This window comes from Herpailurus yagouaroundi, unplaced genomic scaffold (assembly GCF_014898765.1).
Source record: "Herpailurus yagouaroundi ecotype Mexico unplaced genomic scaffold, PumYag 195, whole genome shotgun sequence".
NCBI lineage: Eukaryota > Metazoa > Chordata > Mammalia > Carnivora > Felidae > Herpailurus > Herpailurus yagouaroundi.
The window spans coordinates 3,325,946-3,344,561 of NW_024412426.1; the positions used below are offsets into that span (position 1 = coordinate 3,325,946).

Here is an 18,616-nt window from a genome sequence, read left to right on the forward strand (position 1 = left end):
CCCCATGCAGGGCTCGAACCCACAAACCATGAGATCATGACCTGAGCTGAAATCAAGAATTGGACTCCTTAACCGACTGAGCCACCCCAGTGCCCCTATTTAAGTGGTTTTCAACTGCCACCAATTATGTAATGAGACAACTCCTTCATCTTGACAGTGTTCGATAAGGGGTTTTCCACCATCTTATGATTTTCTGTCCAGACTTGAATGAAAATAATCCCAAACCAGATGATTAAAAAAGTTTTTTTCTACTGAGCTTGGTCAGGGAATATATGGATTTTTTTCCCTGTTGACTTATCTCCTGGCATTTTATTTAGACTAACATTAAGATCCACTTGCATTTTCTGAGCATGCACTGATAGTTGGGGACAGACACTTCCTCCACCATCCCACCACACCCCACTTCAGCCCTGGGTATGTGGGGAAGCCACTAGACTTTCCAGACACCGGAGCACCACATGTCCATTATAAAGGTCTAACCATATTAGAAATGGAAAGACACCAAATGAAGCCTGTAGGGAGGCTCTTCTAGAACTTTCACTTGGTTCTTTGAGGCTAGTTAGGGGTTTAAGCATCACTTTCCTTGAGGACAGCCAAAGAGCACGTGTGACCAGATACAGAAGGTGCCCTGGAATCAGAGACCTGGGCTCTCAGAGCAGTGAGTAGGAAGGGCCCTGAAGCTCTACCTCCGGAAGGAGCTGTGAGGTGTTGGCTACATCCTACATGATGACACTCTGGGGTGGGGCAAGGGTAGCCTACTTCTGATCCCAGCCACCTTAGACCCTCATGCCAATTCCAAGGTAAGAGATGTGTCAGACCACAGGGAGGTGGAGACATGGCCCTTGGGTCTGTCCCATCATAGCCCAGCACTCAAGGACTCAGGGGCAGAGACTATGCCTACAGGAACAACCTCACTGGCTGCAGTTTAAGGTGTAAGAATGAGGCCCTCTCTGAGCCTCCGTTTATGCATTTCACTAGCTGAGGACAGTGGACCTATTGGCCTTTGTGGTCCCTTTCAGCTCTGCCTGACCATGGGGCTGTGACCCATCAGCAGTGGTGAAACCAGCCAGTTACAGCAAAGAATGGACGTCACCCAACAAGTCCCACATTACCCAGGGTGAGGGGGTGAGTAGGACATCCTTGAATTGGGGGTGAGAACCCAGGTCTTGGCAAAAAGGGCAACTCTTCCCCTTCCGGACAGATGGGGCCGGGGTCTGTCTGCCAAAACCCTGAATCTCTGCGAGGCAGGGAAGGGGACGCTGCAGCGGACTTTCGACTTTCGCAAGGGAGGAAGGGGGGCCCGCTGCGGCTCCAAGCCCTGACCCTGAGCCGTGTGGCTGGTGGCAGAGTGTGGGCCAGAGGGGTTGCTGCATCTTACAGGGCTGTCTTGGGACGGGGCCACCTCTTGGGCCCCTTGTCGAGGGCAGGTGGGGAGGTTCCAGGACTCGGACCCGGTCACCGGCCTATCATGCCCTCCCGCAGGTGTTCTCGGCTCCCGGGCAGGGTAGGGCACGGGTCAGTCTTCTTTGGGCGCCCGGAACTCGGGCAGGCTCCAGGTCCGGAGCGGCGGCGGCGTGTCCCGCTCCACGTCCTCCGAGATGGTCCGGATGTCACTGGTGAAGGGAGAGATGCGCGCGCGGGTCTTGAAGGTGGCCAGCGCCAGGTTGCCGCGGGGCCGCAGGCTCCACTGGCGCGTCAGCTTGCGGGCCTCCTCCTCCTGCTTCATTCTGTCCAGGACCTCCTGCAGCACTGAGCGGAAGAGCTGGGACACCTCCCGCACCTCGGGCTCCTGCTCGGCCAGCAGCTGCCGGAACCTGCGAGCAGAGCGGACAGGGCTGTGCGTGAGTCGCGAGGCGTGGCCCGTGGCAGGTGGCTGGGGGGGGGGGGGGGGTCTAACCCCGGGGGCTTCCCGTGCACGCCCAGGGGCCAGTTCCCGGTTCAGCCACTTCCCCGCTTCGGACGTCAATCAGAAACCACCCCACCTCCCCCACTGCTCCAGCCTATCCTGAGTTCAGCTCCCCGCTCGGCTATTTCTGGCTTCTGTGGGCCTCAGCTTCCTCATCTGTAAACTGGGGTCATCAACCCTTCTGTGGGGTTTAAAGAGCTACCATAGGTGAAGATCCTGACATTAACCTCAGGTTCTTGGTGCCAGAGTATTAAGGGTAGCCCACTTCCGTGTTAGCATGGCCAGGCCTTACCAATGTGAGGCTTTCTGGCTAACCTCTCCCACCCTTCTCTGCCCCCTGGCCAGAGCGATCTCTCCCAAATGTGTATCTGATGATGGCACTGGCCTGCGATACTCTATAGTAGCTCCACGCTACCCACTGGGTGAGGTTTTCCTCTGCCTCAAATGTCTTTGCTTAGAGCTCAAAATGAATAACAGTTATTAGCGAGTCCATTTAACATCTGGTTTCCTCCACCACCTTGAGAATCAGGACCTCTCAAACTTTTCAGCAGTGAGACAGGAAATGTGAGCGGACAATCATGAACACATGTGTGTGCCCAGCCTCCACCTCACTTAAGGAGGTTTGGTTTACCAGCCTGAATTCTGTCAGCAACCCCCCTGCTCCCCGCCCCCCCCGCCACGACTCACCCCACCCCTTTCCCCAGGTGCTTCTGGAAGTAGGTACATTTGGCGGTGGAGGGGGGGTTCCTTGGTACAGAACAAGAGAAACGGGAGAGGGTAAGAATTCTCATCCTGGAGGAAGAAAGGGGGCCGGGGGTGGAAAAGACTACAAAATCCAAAGGAGTGTAGCTAGGACGGAAGAAGAAGGAGTTTTAAGGAGAATTTTCAAGAAAAAAAAGGTGTACAATAGATGTTTGTGTTGGTTAAAGAGACGGGGGACTAAAGATGTGGGGAGACTAAGTGGGGTGTTCAGATGCTTTCCTGTGGATCTGTATTCCTTTACGAGTGCTTGGGGAAGTGCAGCTAAAGAACTTGAGTGACTTTGGAAATTATTGTTGATTGTTGGAACCACACTTCTTCCACATCACATGAATCCAACTAGGACCGGGCCATGTGGGTCCAAGCTTTAGCAAGGTTACATTTATATTCATGAGCATTGTGGTACCCACGCTCTAAATCTCTAAATGTTCAGTGCCCCAGGCCTCTGGATGCTGTACAAACACGCATGCACACGCACGCACATGCACACACACAACACAAGCCCACGCACACATGCACTCACGCGTGCGTGCACAGCCCCCTTAGGCAAGCTAATATGAAAGCTGGCTTGAAATAGGATAATTGGAAACTCAATTTTGGAGAGATTACCTGGAAAGCCTTTCTAAGAAGGTAACATAGAAGATGAACTGATGAAGGAGGAAGAGCCGGCTACGTTAAAATCCAGGGCAAATGTAAGCCAGGCGGGGAGAACAGAAAGCGCCAAGGCCCGGAGTTCTCTCCCGTCAAAACTCCTGTGCCTCCGGGAGCTGCCTCCTGCCTCCTTCTGAACCCCCAGCTCTGGGCTGGGATCTTTCAGGGTTGGCCTCCTGCCTTGCTCCTCTTAACAGGTAACTGGGTCATCTGGGTGCCCCGGCTCCCGGTCCAGTGGCCTCAGGCCACCGCCACGGCAGCCACACCCCTGGAGCCCACAGTGCAATGGCTGGGCCCGGTGCCAGCGGCAGGGGTTACCTGAGGATGGCGGGCCCGCAGTAGGACGGGTGGATCTTGGCACAGACGTCCTCCAGCTGCAGCCGCTCGCCAGGGCTGAGGTCGTAGGTGGGCCGGGGTGTGCTGGCCAGCCAGCTGTAGTCCACCCCGGTGCAGATCTTCCTGACCGCGTTGCTGCGCTCCCACTGCTGCCTCTCCGCCTCTCGCATCTGTCCCGCCAGCTCCATCATGAGCGTGTCCAGCACCATCTCAGCCGGCCTCCGGGATGACGGCCGCGGGGGGCCTTCATTCCACCGAAGCCATGGGATGAGGGACATGGCCCCCCCAGGCCCTGCCGAGACAGGGCAGGAGTGCGTCTTCCTTGGACCCCTCTGTCAGTTAAGGTGGGGAGAACAAGGGGGAGGGAGGACAGCTGGGACCCCAGCGAGAGAAGACCTGCTCCGCCCTCACAGCTGGGTGGCCTCAAGTAAGTTGCTTAACCTCTCTGAGCAATCATTTCTAATTCTGTAAGACAAGATCGGGCTGTCGTGAGAAGCAGTTGTGAATAAACTCGGGGCTCTCTGCACACCACGTACAAGTAGTCTCATGTTATAACGATCCCTAATGCACGCAGATGGCTGAGCCCAGAGACACTGCCCTCCTGAATCTCTGCTAATTCCAAACAAAGAAGGAAATATACTGTGTATGGCTGAGCACAGTCTTATCCCTATGATTTAAGGGGGAAAAATACACACCTACATCTTATGTTAACCTGATAGGAAAACACCCTGAGTTTCTTAATGCCCCAACCTGTTGCTGAAGGAAGCTTGGAACTGTATGGGGTTGACATCACCCTGCAAAAGACACAACTTACCATTCATTTATTCAGAAGCCTTAATCAGGTACTGTGTGCACACCTGTGGGAGGAACACAAGCAAGAAAGCATGTCGGGGACCCTGCTTTCCAGCAGATATCAATAGAAAGAGGTAAACGTGACTGATGAAGCATAGCATCAGTATTGATGGGGAGCAGAAGGAGTGACTCTGGGTGATGACAGGGGTCATGGAAAGCTTGTGGATGAGAGCAGGGTGAAGAGGGAATGCGGGCTTCAGACACATGGAATGATGGAGAAGGTGTCCCAGGTGGCGAACCCAGCCATGATACAAGGAGTGTCGGGTGCAGAAGCAGAGACCCTAACTCATATATCCACAAGGTCTTGTGCAATACAGGTTTGATGACTGACTAGATGAATAGATGGATGGATGGATGGATGGATGGATGGATGAGTGAGTGGATGGATGGATGGATGGATGAGTGGATGGATGGATGGGTGGACGGATGGACGGGTGGGTGGGTGGGTGGGTGGATGGATGGATACATGATTGGATGGATACATGAACTGCCATCTCAGACACACCCCAATGCCTGTCAGAGGTGGGTTTGTTCCTCTGATAGCAGTGAAGGTGAGGGCCATTCCTGGGCCCAAATCTGAAGTGGGTCTTTAAGATGCCCCAACTGCCTTTTCTATGACCTTCCCCCTCTGGGGAACCCTCTGTTCCATGCACCAATGGTCTTCTTCCTGCCCAGACCCCCCAGAGGCCGAGGAAAGTGATTTGATGAACTCAGCCTCAACAACATGGCCATGAGGCATGGACACACATACATTTTTAGAAAGCCCTCCCACCACCCTGCAGAGAAATGAATTGTTAATGCTGGAGAATCAGACACAAAGAGGCAAAGTATTATGGGGTAACAATAGCCTTCTGGGGTGGCACAAAATCAAACCTCTTCTTTATTCATGAACAATCCCTAGCAACCATTATATCTAGGAAATTAAAAACCTTCATCTTCCACTCAGCCTAAGTCTATCACGAGTGGGGGCCTCAGATTACACCCTGATCCCTTCCTGGGAGGTTGGGAGAGAAGGACAGACCTTGAGACCCTGTCCTTGGGGTCTGGACAGTTAGGATCTTTTCTTCTCCACCCTTAACTGCTTCGTGTGTTCAGAATAATTGAGGCTGGGTTGTAGTGTGGGGAAATGGGTTTGGGGGGGGGTGGGCTATGTTCTGTCCTGAGAGCCGTGAGCACCAGGATCCTCTGTCCAAGGCCAAGGGATCTGATTGGATCAGGCAAAAGGACACCTTGTAACTGTGTTTGTGTTTTCAAAAGTGCATGGGTCAGGTTGATGCTTAATATCAAAAGAGTGAATGGTGTCTTCATGGTGCCTCATGAAGGGCACCCCAACTAGAGATGGACGAACAGTCCCGTAGGTGCTGCCGAAGATGCTGGCCACCCACAGCTCCATACTCTCTCTCCAGCGTCCCTCCCTCCTCTGCCTGGGGACTTAGCTCTAGGGTCAGCAACTCTTCTGACACGCGTTTCCTGATGTGACCACTTTCCAGCTGGTACCCTGAAAGCATCCTGTACAGACATTTTTCATAGCACCAGGAACACTTAATGGAGTGTGACAATATACCTTCCACCACCCCCCTGCTCTGTGTTACATGGGGGCAAGGACTGTGCCTTAATCATCCTTCCATGCCTGGTGCTGGGTAGTACTGTGAATGAATGAGTGAATAAATGCATGCACAAAGGAATGAATGATTAAAGAATGCATGCATGCGTGATGGTGAAAGAGCAAGTCCTGGGGCGCCTGGGTGGCGCAGTCGGTTAAGCATCCGACTTCAGCCAGGTCACAATCTCGCGGTCTGTGAGTTCGAGCCCCGCGTCGGGCTCTGGGCTGATGGCTCAGAGCCTGGAGCCTGTTTCCGATTCTGTGTCTCCCTCTCTCTCTGCCCCTCCCCCGTTCATGCTCTGTCTCTCTCTGTCCCAAAAATAAATAAACGTTGAGAAAAAAAATAAAAAAAAAAAAAAAAAGAAAGAGCAAGTCCCCACAGACCTGACCTTCCCCAAGTGAGGGGGCATTTGTCAGCGGCCACGTGGAGGACAGTCTCCTCTGGCCCCCATGGCACCACACTCTCCTGTCGCTCAGAGATCCCTCCTAAGAATGAGACACTGGCTGAGCTGTGGGGTCAGAGGTCATGTGGGGACCCCCTGATGGAATAGTTTCCTCTCTGCCGCATGGAGCCTCACCCAATGATGCTTCCAAACCTGGCCCTGGCCCTCCTTCCCCAGGAAGACTTCCTTGGTTGACCTCCCTCAACCCCTGCACCCCAACATCCCCGCCCCCCTCCCCGCTATCACCAGTTCATCCTGCACCTGCACCTGCACCTGAATGCTGGGCACCCAAACCTGGAAGATGATTGGAGGAGAAAGAGACTGGTGAGGCTCAAGGCAGAGGGATGTGACGCCCTTGAATGGTCTCTTAGTGTAACATGCCACATACACCCTCCGCCCCCCAAACCCCCCCCCCCCCCCCCCCCCCCCCCCCCGCCACACCCCTGCCGACTGGTTAGCACATGTCCCAACTCACCTGAGGCTGCCCAGCCCAGCCCACTGACCTCTCCTCCCTGTGGAAATAATCTTTCCTTGGCTTCCATTAGACCACAACCCTGGGTCTACATCCTGCCTCCATCTGCCTCCTGGGACTCCCTCTCAGAGCCCTTATGGGCACCCCTCCCCTGGCCTTCCTTGGGTTGTTGCTGTTCCCTGGCGCTCCATCTCAGGCTGTCCATCTCATTTCAACTGGCCTCATCCGTTCACACGTCTCCACTGACAGTGGAGATAGTTCCCAAATCAAAATCCATACGCCAGTTGTCTCTTCAACCTGAGGTCAGGGTGACCAGATGCTTCCTGACACCTCCCCCTGCAGGTTCCACTCACACCGTAACCCACTTCCCTCCCCACTGGCTGCTGCTTCTCCGTAGCCCCTGCTTGCCAGTGGGCATCACCTCATCCCTTTGCCTCATCTGTCAAGTCCTGCATCCAAATCCTTTTGATTCTCTCAAATTTAAATATTACAATTCTCTTAAGTCTGTCCGCTCTCTCTCCCTCCTTTAGTTCAGGCCTTGCCCATCTGCCAGATATATTACAGCTGCTGCCTCCTAGCTGGCAGCCCAGGGCTGGTCCTTCTGAGCCAATCTCCACTCCATTTTCCTTTAATTGTGGTTAAAAAAAAAAAAAAAAAAAAAAGACAAATAACATAGGGGCATCTGGGTGGCTCGGTTGCTTAAGTGTCTGACTCTGGCTCAGGTCACGATCTCACGGCTTGTCGGTTTGAGCCCCACGTTGAGCTCTGTGCTGACAGCTCAGAGCCTGGAGCCTGTTTTGGATTCAGTGTCTCCCTCTCTGCCCCTCCCCTGCTCATATTCTGTCTCTCTCTCTCAAAAATAAACATTAAAAAATAATTTAAAAAAAGCAAATGACATAACATTTACCACCTGAAACATTTTTAAGTGTACGGAGTGTGAACTGTAAGCACATTGCTACACAACAGATCTCTGGCACCGGTCCAGACCGAGTGAGAAACCAGGTCCTGGGTATCATCCTACCCAGCACCCAGCAGGGGTCTGGCCTATGGCGAGTGTCCATAAGTAAATGGAGTACAGTACTTACTTGGATTAATCCCAGAGTGATGGATGGGGTTGCCTTGTGGTGCTTTAGTCCTTGTTCTCTCTCTCTCTCTCTCTCTCTCTCTCTCTCTCTCTCTCTCTCCCCCCACAGGCCCCCCACCCTGCCCCCTTGGGAGCCCCTTCCTACTCCAAAACTTCTCATCCTTCCTAAGACCTATTCTGAGGGACTCACCTTAGGGTCAAGCATTGCCCCCTCAAAGAGCCTTTTTTCTTCTTAGCCTGGATTTGACCTGAGCTGGAAGGAGGCAGCAGGAGAAGGAAGGGCCCGGCCTGGAGGGACTTCCTGTGGCAGAGGGAGCACAGAAAGGGAGGATTGGGAGGCACTGAAGACTTTCCTCTCCACCCCAAACTGGTCACCAGAACGCGGCAGCAAGGCCACTCCAGGCCCGGCCAGGGCACCACGCATTTGCTAGGGGACTCGGGCAGTATCGCAGATGGAACCTCACATTCATGCATCTAAATATCCGTAAGTTACAAATTGGGCTAACGAACTATTAAATAAAATATGTTTTGCTTCCTTGTCAACCGTACCTTCATAACAACTTGGAGGCTCAGATTCAAACTGAGAAATCTTGGACTCCCGAGAGGGCTCTGCTAGAACACGGAGGTGTGGGTTGAGCCGGCTCTGGCTCCCAGCCTGACTCCTACTCTTCTCACCCCCTGAGGGGCCTGGCAAAGGTGTGGGGACACCCCAGCCTTCACGTCCAAGGCCCATCGGCACGCCTACCAACAACCACTTCTTTGCCACTTCCGCAGACCTGGGATTGTTTACACTGGTGGTGTGGCTCACCCTGAGGGGACGGGGCCCTGGAGGGGACTTGCTCACGTTCTGGAAGTAGGCTGGGGGCTGTCTGGCCAGGGAGTCCCGGGTCTCAGAATTTAAGGCCTGATCTGGAGGGAAGTGACCTCAAGATGTGCACGTCTTCCTAACCCCGAGACTTCTTGCTCCAGGTGGGTGAGGCCAGAAAAAGGCCAAAATGCGGCCTAAAGTACAACCCCGGGTGGAGTCCCTTTCCCCTGGTTTCAAGGCTGTGCCCCTGACCCCAGCTGGCCTCTCAAGACAGGTGCTCACCCCACGGCAGATGGCAGGGGATGGGTGGGGTGACCTCACCCAGGTCCTGGGTTCTGTGGGCTCTCAGCGTCTCTGGTCCAGACGGTGGGGGCCCCTGAGGGCAGGGGGCAGGTTGTGAATCTTCCCCCCTCCCCGCCCCCCATGCTCCTCCCCCAGCCCTCACTGGGGCCGGAGATTTTGACAGAGACCAGGTTTCTGCCGGAGCTATTTCTGTCTCTGGTGCCAGCTGCTGTCCCGGAAGGCTCTTCAGCAGCTCTGATTAGGTTCTTAAAAGGGCAAAGGAGGGAAAGAGGGATAGACACAGGGACAGCCAGGACAGAGAGTCAGGCTGGCTACCCAGATGCCAGAGGTCATTGGCTTAGCTCACAGCATCCCCAGGACCTGACCCACAGCCGAGCCCCCATGTGAGTCTGTGTTGTGACTTTGTGTTGTGACTGGGGAAGAACGTGATGGCCAAATGTGGTATGACAAAGACACCCAGAGGGTTCATCAGAACGGCAAAAGTCGTCTTCTCCGGGCACTTTGCACAATGTGGATTTGACTCCTCCCTACCCCCAAAATCTGGATTAACCCCCCTCCCTCTGTGGCAAAGCCAAATTCCTCAGTATAAGCTTCAGGTCCCCTCACACTCCCGCTCACCGCCAGGCCTCGCCAGCACCGTGGTGACTCCAGAACCTTCCCATCACGAATACCTGCTTCCCAGTCAACGGCACCTACAACCTGCCTCTGATGCGCAAACATTGATTGAATCCTTGTTTAAAACAGGACTTTGGGGGAAATTTGAATATGAACTGGAGGTTAGGGAATGAGTGTTGATTTTCTTACGTATAAAAGTGGTGTTATGGTTGTAGGGGAGTGTGGACAAATTGCCCAACTTAGGGGGCCATGTTGATGTGCCCATGGCTGAAGTGTCCTGATGTCTGCAATGTCCTCCCTTCCAGTTCCTGAGAAAAATGTCACCTATATATGTGCGCACACACACACAGACAGGGCAACTATGGCAAAGTAGTGACGGTCCATCTTCTAGGGGATTTTATGTGTGTTTACTGCATTAGTCTTTCAATTTTCCTGCATCTTGGAGCATATTCACAATTTAAAAGTTGGGGGAAAACTCTAGTTCAAAACTCACTTTCTGTAGGAAGCCCTCCCAACTCGTTCTACCCGGTGGGCTCGACTTCTCCTCAGCCCCTCTGCCTGCTTTCTGTCAGATTTGTTGAAGCGCTGCAGGGTTTCTCCACGGAGGGGCGTGGGCGCAGCAGTGAGGAGCCGCGGTCTGCGGTGTGGACACCGAGGCCCAGGCCGGTCTCTGACCCATGAGGCCCCGCACACACAGGTGGGAGTGTGCAGGGGGCCTGCACTGTGCCTGCTTCGGGGCTCCATCAGGGAGCGCCCGTTCAGGAGGGGAAGGAAAAGAGGGAGAGGGGCAAGGGGCAAGGACCTTACCGCGGAGGGGCGCGCCCGGTGGCGGTGTAGCCCCCTGTCCGCGAGGGCACTGCTGTAACCCGGCGGAACAGCTCGATGGAGGGCGTACCCGCCTGCCCTCCGGTGATGGGGTGATCGCCAGCTCAGATGAAGCAGGCCGGGGTTGGGGGCCGGGGTTGGGGCTCTCGCGGAGACAGCCCCAGTTCCTATGCCTTTTCCTCCCTGCCAGAGGCTTCCTGTGTCCAAGTCCCCTTCACTGCTCCCAGCCTCAGTCTCCCTGTCTGTAAGATGGGGTAGTACGAGTACCTACTCCACGGTACTGTGAAGAGCAAAAAAGGATGTTCACGTAAGTGCTTTATAAATTAACAAGAGACATCGAGGTTTATGGATTCAGGTAGGAAAAAAAAAACATCTCTACTTTCACTAACTTTAACTGAAATGTGGGATTTCTGTCAGTTATGAATGCAGGCCACCACCGGCCGGAGCTGTATGGGTGACTTTATCTCCAGCAGGGATCACAGGTATTTTCCTAACACTTGAAAGCTGTCATTCTTAAAATATGGCTTATGTTTATCACTACTGTGAAATCGTGATATTAACCCTGCCACTACATTTTATTCTTTTACATGTTGATAGAGAGGTACATATATTACCATATCTTAAACTGATTTAAAAATATATATATATATTTATATATATATAAATAACTACATTTCAGTATAGCTGGTTTCTTTCCTAATACTATGGAGTTAATTTTATGCATTTAGAAACATTTTGCTAAGAATATGTCCAAAGCCTTTACAGATTTCCAAAAGGGTCTGTCTGTACCATAAAAACTAAAGGATCCCGTCCGTGGTTTTGGTGCAAGCTGGACTCCAACCTTGTTCCTGGCCTTGCCCTAACCCTGAATTCTGGTCATGACATTGGGAGAGCTGAGCCCCCTGGATGAAGGGAAAGCTCAGGCGGGGGAGCCTCAGCTTACCCCCACCAGCGGGAAAGTCCTCCCATGCTCTCTCTGCCTTTTGGCATCACTCAGCTAAGCCCTCTCCCTTTCATTCTCTGCTTTTCCCTCTCCTCCCTCCCTTCCCCTTCATTACCCTTTCCACCCCCACACTCTCTGAGCTCCTCCTTCAGCCTATTTTTGAACATCCCTGAGGATAATCTTTTCCATGGCTCCCTGGGAGACACTACCACCAGCTGTGGCTCGTTAGATAGTCTAGAAAAACCATCCCCATGCTCAAGGGCAAGGGGAGGGGTCTGGTTCCAGAGGAGATCGGGGATGTCTCTGGTGGGAACATTCAGGGGTGTGCCCTCGGAGTTGGGAGCCAGCCTCCGATACCCAGGCAGCAGGCATGAGACCTTCACCTGCTTCTGGTGAGATCAGGCCACCAGCCCCCTGGCCAACCAGGGAGGGGCCGTGCAGTCCTGGCCAGGAAGCAGCTGTCTCAGTACAAAGGGAGCCACGCCCAGGCCCCTCCTCCGACGCAGGGCTCCAACAGCTGAACAGGGTGTCTGCTGCTCAGGGCGGGGGCTGCCTCGCATGTCCCCCAGGCCCATGGGCATAGAGCGGTAGTTCGCTGGGCTGTCCCAAATCGCCCACTGCTTCACAGAGCAGGCAGGATGGCCCTGCTGAAGCCAGACCCTCTATCTGGGCGGAGGCCTTGAAGCAGGTGCAGAGAGTAAATGCTCCCCGCTGTGACCTTCCTTCCAGCCCTGTTTTTGCCAAGGCCCACGGCCAACTTCACAGATTACAAACTGACCTTATTTCTTTTTGGCATCATAGAAAAATAACCTGGAATCCACCAAGCCAGGTGTGACTCGGGCTGACTTGCTGATCTGTGGGCTTCTGTTCACCTGACAAACACCTGCTCATCTCTTAAGACTCACCTCCAGGGTGGGCCCCCTGCAGCCTGCCCCTCACCGACCCCCACTGAGGTAAACTGGGTGCCTGCTGGTGCCAGCATGAGAACCTATCATATCATGGCATCAGTGACAAATACATTTCCCATCTTTTTGATTGTTTTTTTCTCTCTCCCCCGGCTAGCTATGAGCTCTGTGGAGAGCAAGAGCTATATCTCTTGTATCTGCTGGCATGTGAGGCAATTCATAAGTGGTTCCTGGATGAATGAATGAATGAATGAATGGCAGTGAGTCCTCCTTGTTCTGAGGCACACGTGCAACCAGGAGGGGTCAAATGCTCAGGTACTACTGACCACGGTCATGGAGGAGGTGGTCCTCCATGGAGGAGGAGCTCCACCGACTTCGTGGGTACTCAAGTCGCAGTTCTCAAATCGAAGAGAGAAATCTCTGGCGGGTTTCCCCTTTCTTCCCCCTGACTGGGTCCTCCCCAGCAAAGCAGGAGAGAAAATGCTGGGGCTTGCAGAGCAGATGAACCTATGGCTTCCCACGGGACAGGCCACAGCCCTAAAGATACTGCGGAATCCACCGACCCTTGTGGAACAGATTAGGACCGATGAGGCCTCCCTGAGGCCATCTGGACCCTGGACTCAGACTGCTCTGTAGGCTGTCCCCAACCTGCTGCAACCCTGAAGCCACCCCTCCCAGCTCTCAGCCTCTGCTCTCATGTCTAAAAGGTTTCGGGACCGGGTTCCTGCTTCCAGACTTCAGGTGGGGAAACCACAGTCTCCTGGGGAGACCAACCTCTTACCTGGCGTTTTGAGGTCACCCTCTCCGGAGGTGAAAGTTCTGGTGGGGGGGCCTTTCTGCTTCCCAGCCTGGGAGAAGAGAGTGTCCAGGGGAGGGTGGGGTGGAGGGAAGACTATATTCTAAACGTCTTCTTTCTCTTCTGCTGCTGCCTGCTACCTCATGCTCTTCCCTCTTTCTGTCTCTCGTAAATTGTGCTGAGAGAGAAAACAACCCTGACAGAGGAGGGATCCAGCCCGGGCTGGTGTTAGTGGAGCATGTGTGTGTGTGTGTGTGTGTGTGTGTGTGTGTCTCAGGAGGCTGGAACCACAGCTCCTCCTCCTGAACCTCAGAGGCGGGCCAACCCCTGATCTGCGTTGCCATGGCGACCCACCTAAGCCTCTTTCACCTGGAGCTGTATTATCCATAGAGGGAGCCCGCCTGACCTGCCACAGATGCCAGGGAAGACCCAGGTGGTGACAGGGCACCTGTGTCCAGATGGCATTCCTTACTGCGCTCTGGCTGGCACATCTGCTGGGGACAGATGATTCCATCTTGGTGAAGCTCCCCTCTTCCCACGTGCTGCCCTCCACCAGGAGAGGGGACGTTCTGGGGGCTGTCCCTGAAGAGCCATGTCCTCGCCTTTGCCTCACCACCTGTCCTCCTCTTTGCTAATTGAAATTCTCTTTCCCTCAAGCAAGCTCAAGGGCAGGAAGTTCTGCTGACTTTCTCAAGGAGAGGTGAGGCTGAAAAATAATCTGGGGAGAAGAGGGAACATGGATCATGGGGATGGATTTTGAGGTATTTGAGGTAAATGCGGGACTGGCAGGAGTCTTCTGTTGCCCTTCTCCCGTATCTGATACTTGCATCTGAGCCTCCCGTCTGTCTCCAGGCTCTGGACGCTTTATTGCTTGCAGACTATTTTGGTTAGGGGCCCAGTGTATCCAGGCTGTGCGCCCCCCCCCCCAGACATTAGTGGGCACAGACACGCAGGCATGTCGCCCTGTGAGCGGCATCGACCTCCAGTGATGGGCACCGAGCTGCATTATAATAGATCTCAGGTGATGCTGTGCCAGGTACCAGCTGATGGAGTGCCTTCTGGACACATCTAGTCCTAACTGTGTTGAAAATAAAGCAGAACGCATAGCCAAGGAGAAATTACACTATGATGAACTGACTCGGCTTGTCCACCTGCCTGCCTGCGTGTTTTGACTTTCTCCCTGGGTGCTGTGCTACTCGGTGCTTGCTCTGTGGTTGCATCCCCTAGGTGAGTCTGCCTCCCTCATCCATCTTCTCAAGCAGGAGTCTTAAGTCAGGATCTGGGCCATTCCTTCTCTCTCTCTCTCTTTTTTAAAGTTTATTTATTTTTGAGAGAGAGACAGAGCATGCGTGTGCTCATACAAACTGGGCAGGGGCAGAGAAGGGAGAGAGAGTCCCAAGCACTAACCGTGCAGAACCTGACTCCGGGCTCGATCTCACAAACCGTGAGATTGTGACCTGAGCCAAAATCAAGAATCAGACACTTAACCAACTGAGCCACACAGGTGCCCCGAGCCATACATTAGTCTTAATACTTCACCCTCAAATAAACACACACACACACACACACACACACACACACACACACACACTCACAAGTAATGTAAATGAGGTTATACAGGTCAATGTCTTCAGCCATCAAAAGGAAGATCTCATTGCAGCAAGGGGTGAGGGGTGAGCTTCAGGTCCCCTGACCTGTGACTCTGGAGAACATGCACACAGATGACCAGGTTTTTTTGTATCTTCCTTCCTGGCACAGCTGGCTCCTTTCTTGCACTTTTCAGTGATGGCTGTGACCAGGAGAGACGGTCATCCCCTCCCTCCGTCCCTCCCTTGCCTGCTGCCTTAACACTGTAGCTCAAAGAGGGCTTGGCGTTTGTGTTGACTGCTAATTTATTTTGATTTGTTAGCCTGTGGAGGCTTTGTGATTATCCATGCTGAGTGTGAATTTGTACTAGAGAGAGAAGGTGGTGGTTGTTTTTTCTCTCATTTGACATCAATGGAAGTTGCTGAAGCGTAGTTAAATATTCAGCAGCCATTCAGATGGAGAAACACCAGTGGGGCCCATGACATTGCCTCACAGATGGCGCTTGATTAATAAATTGGAGATGTGGATTTAGGAAGCTGTTGAGCGCAAGGCTAGATTAAACACCATGAGGAGACTGGAGAAGATCCCCTATCCCAGATGTCAGGCTGCCCTTATGGGGGTTCTCCTCCTGTTTCCTCCTCCCTGGCTTCCTTCCAGGCTGTGAGGACGGTTCCAAACCACTTCTAGCCGCTCGGTCACGCGTGGGGCTTTCAGAGTCCTGCAGAAAGTCCATGTAGCCCAAATCCTGAATGAGATTGGATTAAACTAACATAATATTCATAGATACAGACCACACTCGTGTTTACTCACACCTCTTCTCTCCAGGAAGCCCTCTTGCCACTCCTGTGGCCCCATTTCCTTCTCCAGGGAAAGGCAGCATTGTATCTGACTACAGGAAAAACGTGAATGCTCGCCTTCCTCCTCCCAGCTGGCTGGCTTAAGCCCCTGCTCCCTTTCTCTGTCCTTCTCCCCTGCTCCTCCCTAATGCTCTCTGAATGCTCCTCATTCAGGCTAAACTACATTAGGCTAAACGGAACTCAGGAGAGAGACATAATGCATTTCTCATTCATTCATTCACCACGTTAACTGACCATCTACTCTGTGCTAGACAGATGGCTCATTTCCGTAGAATCCAATCACTACCAACTTCTTTTAGATTCTGCCCTGTGTTTTGACAGACTGACCTGAGAGCCCGTGGCAGAAACAGCTAGCTATCCACCAAAGATCCATGCCCCCTTTCCACGTGTAGGCACATTTCTGGGAAGCAGCTGTCCACCCAGGGACTTCATTACCCAGCCTCCCTGGCATCTAGGGAGCACCACATGACGACGGAATGTGGGTGGAAGGGATGTGTGCGACTGCAAGACTTATGGAAGTCTCCAGTGTAATTCTCCACCTCCCATCTTTTCCCGCTTGCTGATGGACAGCAAGGACTCAGGCTCTGAAGGATGGCAGAGCCACAATTTGGAAGGAGCCAAGGTATAAATTATGTGGAAAGCTGCCTGCCAGTCACCTATGCTGAGCTCTAATAGCGCAAGAAATGCATTGGGTCAAGCCATGTGGAGTGTCTCTGCCACAGCAGTTGGCCCTACCCTAACGGAGAAGGAACGGATGTGGGACCTTTCTGCCCTTCCCTTGGTTCCTGGAGATCAGAGCTCTTCCCGACATGTCCCCTCCCAGGTCTCCCATCTTCATCCCAAAGAAATTAACTACCTCACTCCCCATTGTTTCATGACTTTGTGCACAATGCACCCTCTGCCCCACACGTGCCCGCCTGGGGAAGTCTCACTTCCCCTTGAAATTTCGCTCCAGTGGTAAACCCCAGTAATCCTTCCTGTCTTCCTGGTTGCTCCATCCTCTCCACAACCTGCAACTTCACTGGATCTTCATTACTCATGGATTCTCTATTTGCAAATGTTCCTACTTGCTAAAATCTGTCATCCCCAAATCAATGCTCACAGCACTTTTGTGGTCATTCTGGACCCGTACAAAGCATTGAAAAATTTGACTTGCCTGGTGAGCACATTCCCAGCTGAGGTTGAACAAAGCCACCCTCTGTCTTCTTGTCTCAGCTCTCCTACTATAAACATGTGTCCCTTTCATGGTCTAGTTAGTGCCACACTTTTCGTACTTGGTGGCTTTTGTTGGTGATTTCTCTGCTTGAAAAGGCCCCAAGTACAGTGCTGAAGTGCTCTGTAGTGTTCCTAAGCACTGTGACGTGCCTCACAGAGAAAATACACGTTATGTAAGCTTAGTTCAAGCATGAATTATGGCACTGTTGGCCATGAGTTCAATGTTAATGAATCGACATTATATATAAGTAAAGTGTCTTTAAACGGTAATACACATGCAACAAGGTTATATATTGATTGATCGGCAAAGATGTCATGACCAGAGGCTTTTAGGAAACTAGCCCTGTATTTCCCCAGGAGCAATTGTTCAGTATTTGCTATTCCAGCATTTGCAGTGACTTTGAGAACGTTATCGTTATCTCAAATAATGAGAATCAGCTGTGCTTCACACTGTTTCTTGAGCATTTGGTTCAGCATCCCTGCACAGTCCAAGCTCCTCAAGGGCAAGGAGCCCAAGCCCCAGCACATGCTAACTACATGTTTGTCATACATGTGATTTAAAGATGATAGCTAGAGCGGCACCTGGGTGGCTCAGTCATTTGAGCATCCGATTCTTGGTTGCAGCTCAGGTCATGATCTCACAGTTCATGGGATGAAGCCCTGTATCAGCCTCTGTGCTGACAGTGCAGAGCCTGCTTGGGATTCTCTCTCTCTTTCTCTACTCCTCCCCCGCTTATGTATGCTCTCTTTCTCTCTCTTAAAAACAAATAAACATTTAAGAAAAAAGATTATTATTAGAGCACCCTGAGCCTGATGCCTGTGCTAAGCAAATGTCACAGACCTGTCCCTGGGCTTTCTGGAACCCGAAAGAGCCCCAAGAGATGAATTGTCACAGGCTCAAGGACACACGGGCACCAGACACAAGCCAGGCAGGAATGGACTGTGAGGAGCTCAGGTGCACATGCCAGGGAAGGTGGGTAAAGCCGGGGGCCTCTGGAGGGCGGTCTGGGAGCCTGGCCATTCTACTCCCAGGTCCAGGCAGGGTCGGCCCAAGAAAGCCAGAGAGCCCCTTCCTCTCAACCTGGAAATGTTTTTGGGAGGAGGCCAGGTCATGGAAAATCAATGGGAAGAGGGGGCCTGCCATGTGGCATTGCATTTGAGAGAACCAAACCTGAAGGGGCACAAGCAGATGGGGGCCCTGGGGGTAGGCACCTCGTGAGACTATGGGGGAGGGGTGCCCTGGGGCCTGGGAGAAGGTATGACTGTGCAGGATGAGACAGATTGTCCCATGTGGGCCTGAACATCACATGTGGATCTTACTGGATTCTGAAGTCCGTTCCCAAGGAAGGACATCAGTGAGTCCGGAGCAATGGTGGCAGCCCGGTGATTAGCTCCCTGCCTGACCACCAGGAGGCTGCAGGGACTGGGTGTGGAGAACAAGGGACGGGGGATTGTCTGGGAGCTCTGACTTCAATGGATGGTGGTGAGACATGACACCCACGGGGAAGCCAGGCTCAGCTCTAGCTGTGTGGATGTGGAAGAGACAGAGATGGGGTGATTGTCGAAGATACAGATCTGGGAGGTTGTCAGGGGCTGGGACCACAAGAGGAGAGCGCCTGGGACAGACCCCCGGGCCCCAGAGGAGCAGGCTGAGAA

The 18,616-nt window shown here is 52.9% G+C and overlaps 1 protein-coding gene across 5 annotated transcripts; it reads right to left on the bottom strand.

The window, feature by feature from the left end:
- On the bottom strand, window positions 1-13,600 carry RD3 (RD3 regulator of GUCY2D). Of its 5 annotated transcripts, XM_040446385.1 has the most exons (5): window positions 13,287-13,600; window positions 6,497-6,593; window positions 4,467-4,509; window positions 3,635-3,944; window positions 1-1,814 (listed from the first exon to the last, which is right to left on the bottom strand). In XM_040446385.1, exons 3-5 carry the CDS (start codon window positions 4,471-4,473, stop codon window positions 1,517-1,519), a joined length of 615 nt encoding a protein of 204 aa, XP_040302319.1. In that variant the 5' UTR covers window positions 4,474-4,509; window positions 6,497-6,593; window positions 13,287-13,600; the 3' UTR covers window positions 1-1,516. The 5 variants fall into 5 exon arrangements, with proteins under 5 accessions (XP_040302319.1, XP_040302317.1, XP_040302315.1 ...); XM_040446383.1 differs by lacking the exon at window positions 6,497-6,593; XM_040446381.1 differs by lacking the exon at window positions 6,497-6,593 and having other exon boundaries at window positions 3,635-3,984.
- Window positions 13,601-18,616: the final 5,016 nt, after the last annotated feature.

Bases quoted from the DNA above. Each gene is read 5' to 3' on its own strand.
- RD3 (XM_040446381.1), bottom strand. The intron at 1,815-3,634 runs GTAACCCCTGCC...CTCTGCTCGCAG, and splicing joins TGCGGGCCCGCCATCCTCAG to GTTCCGGCAGCTGCTGGCCG.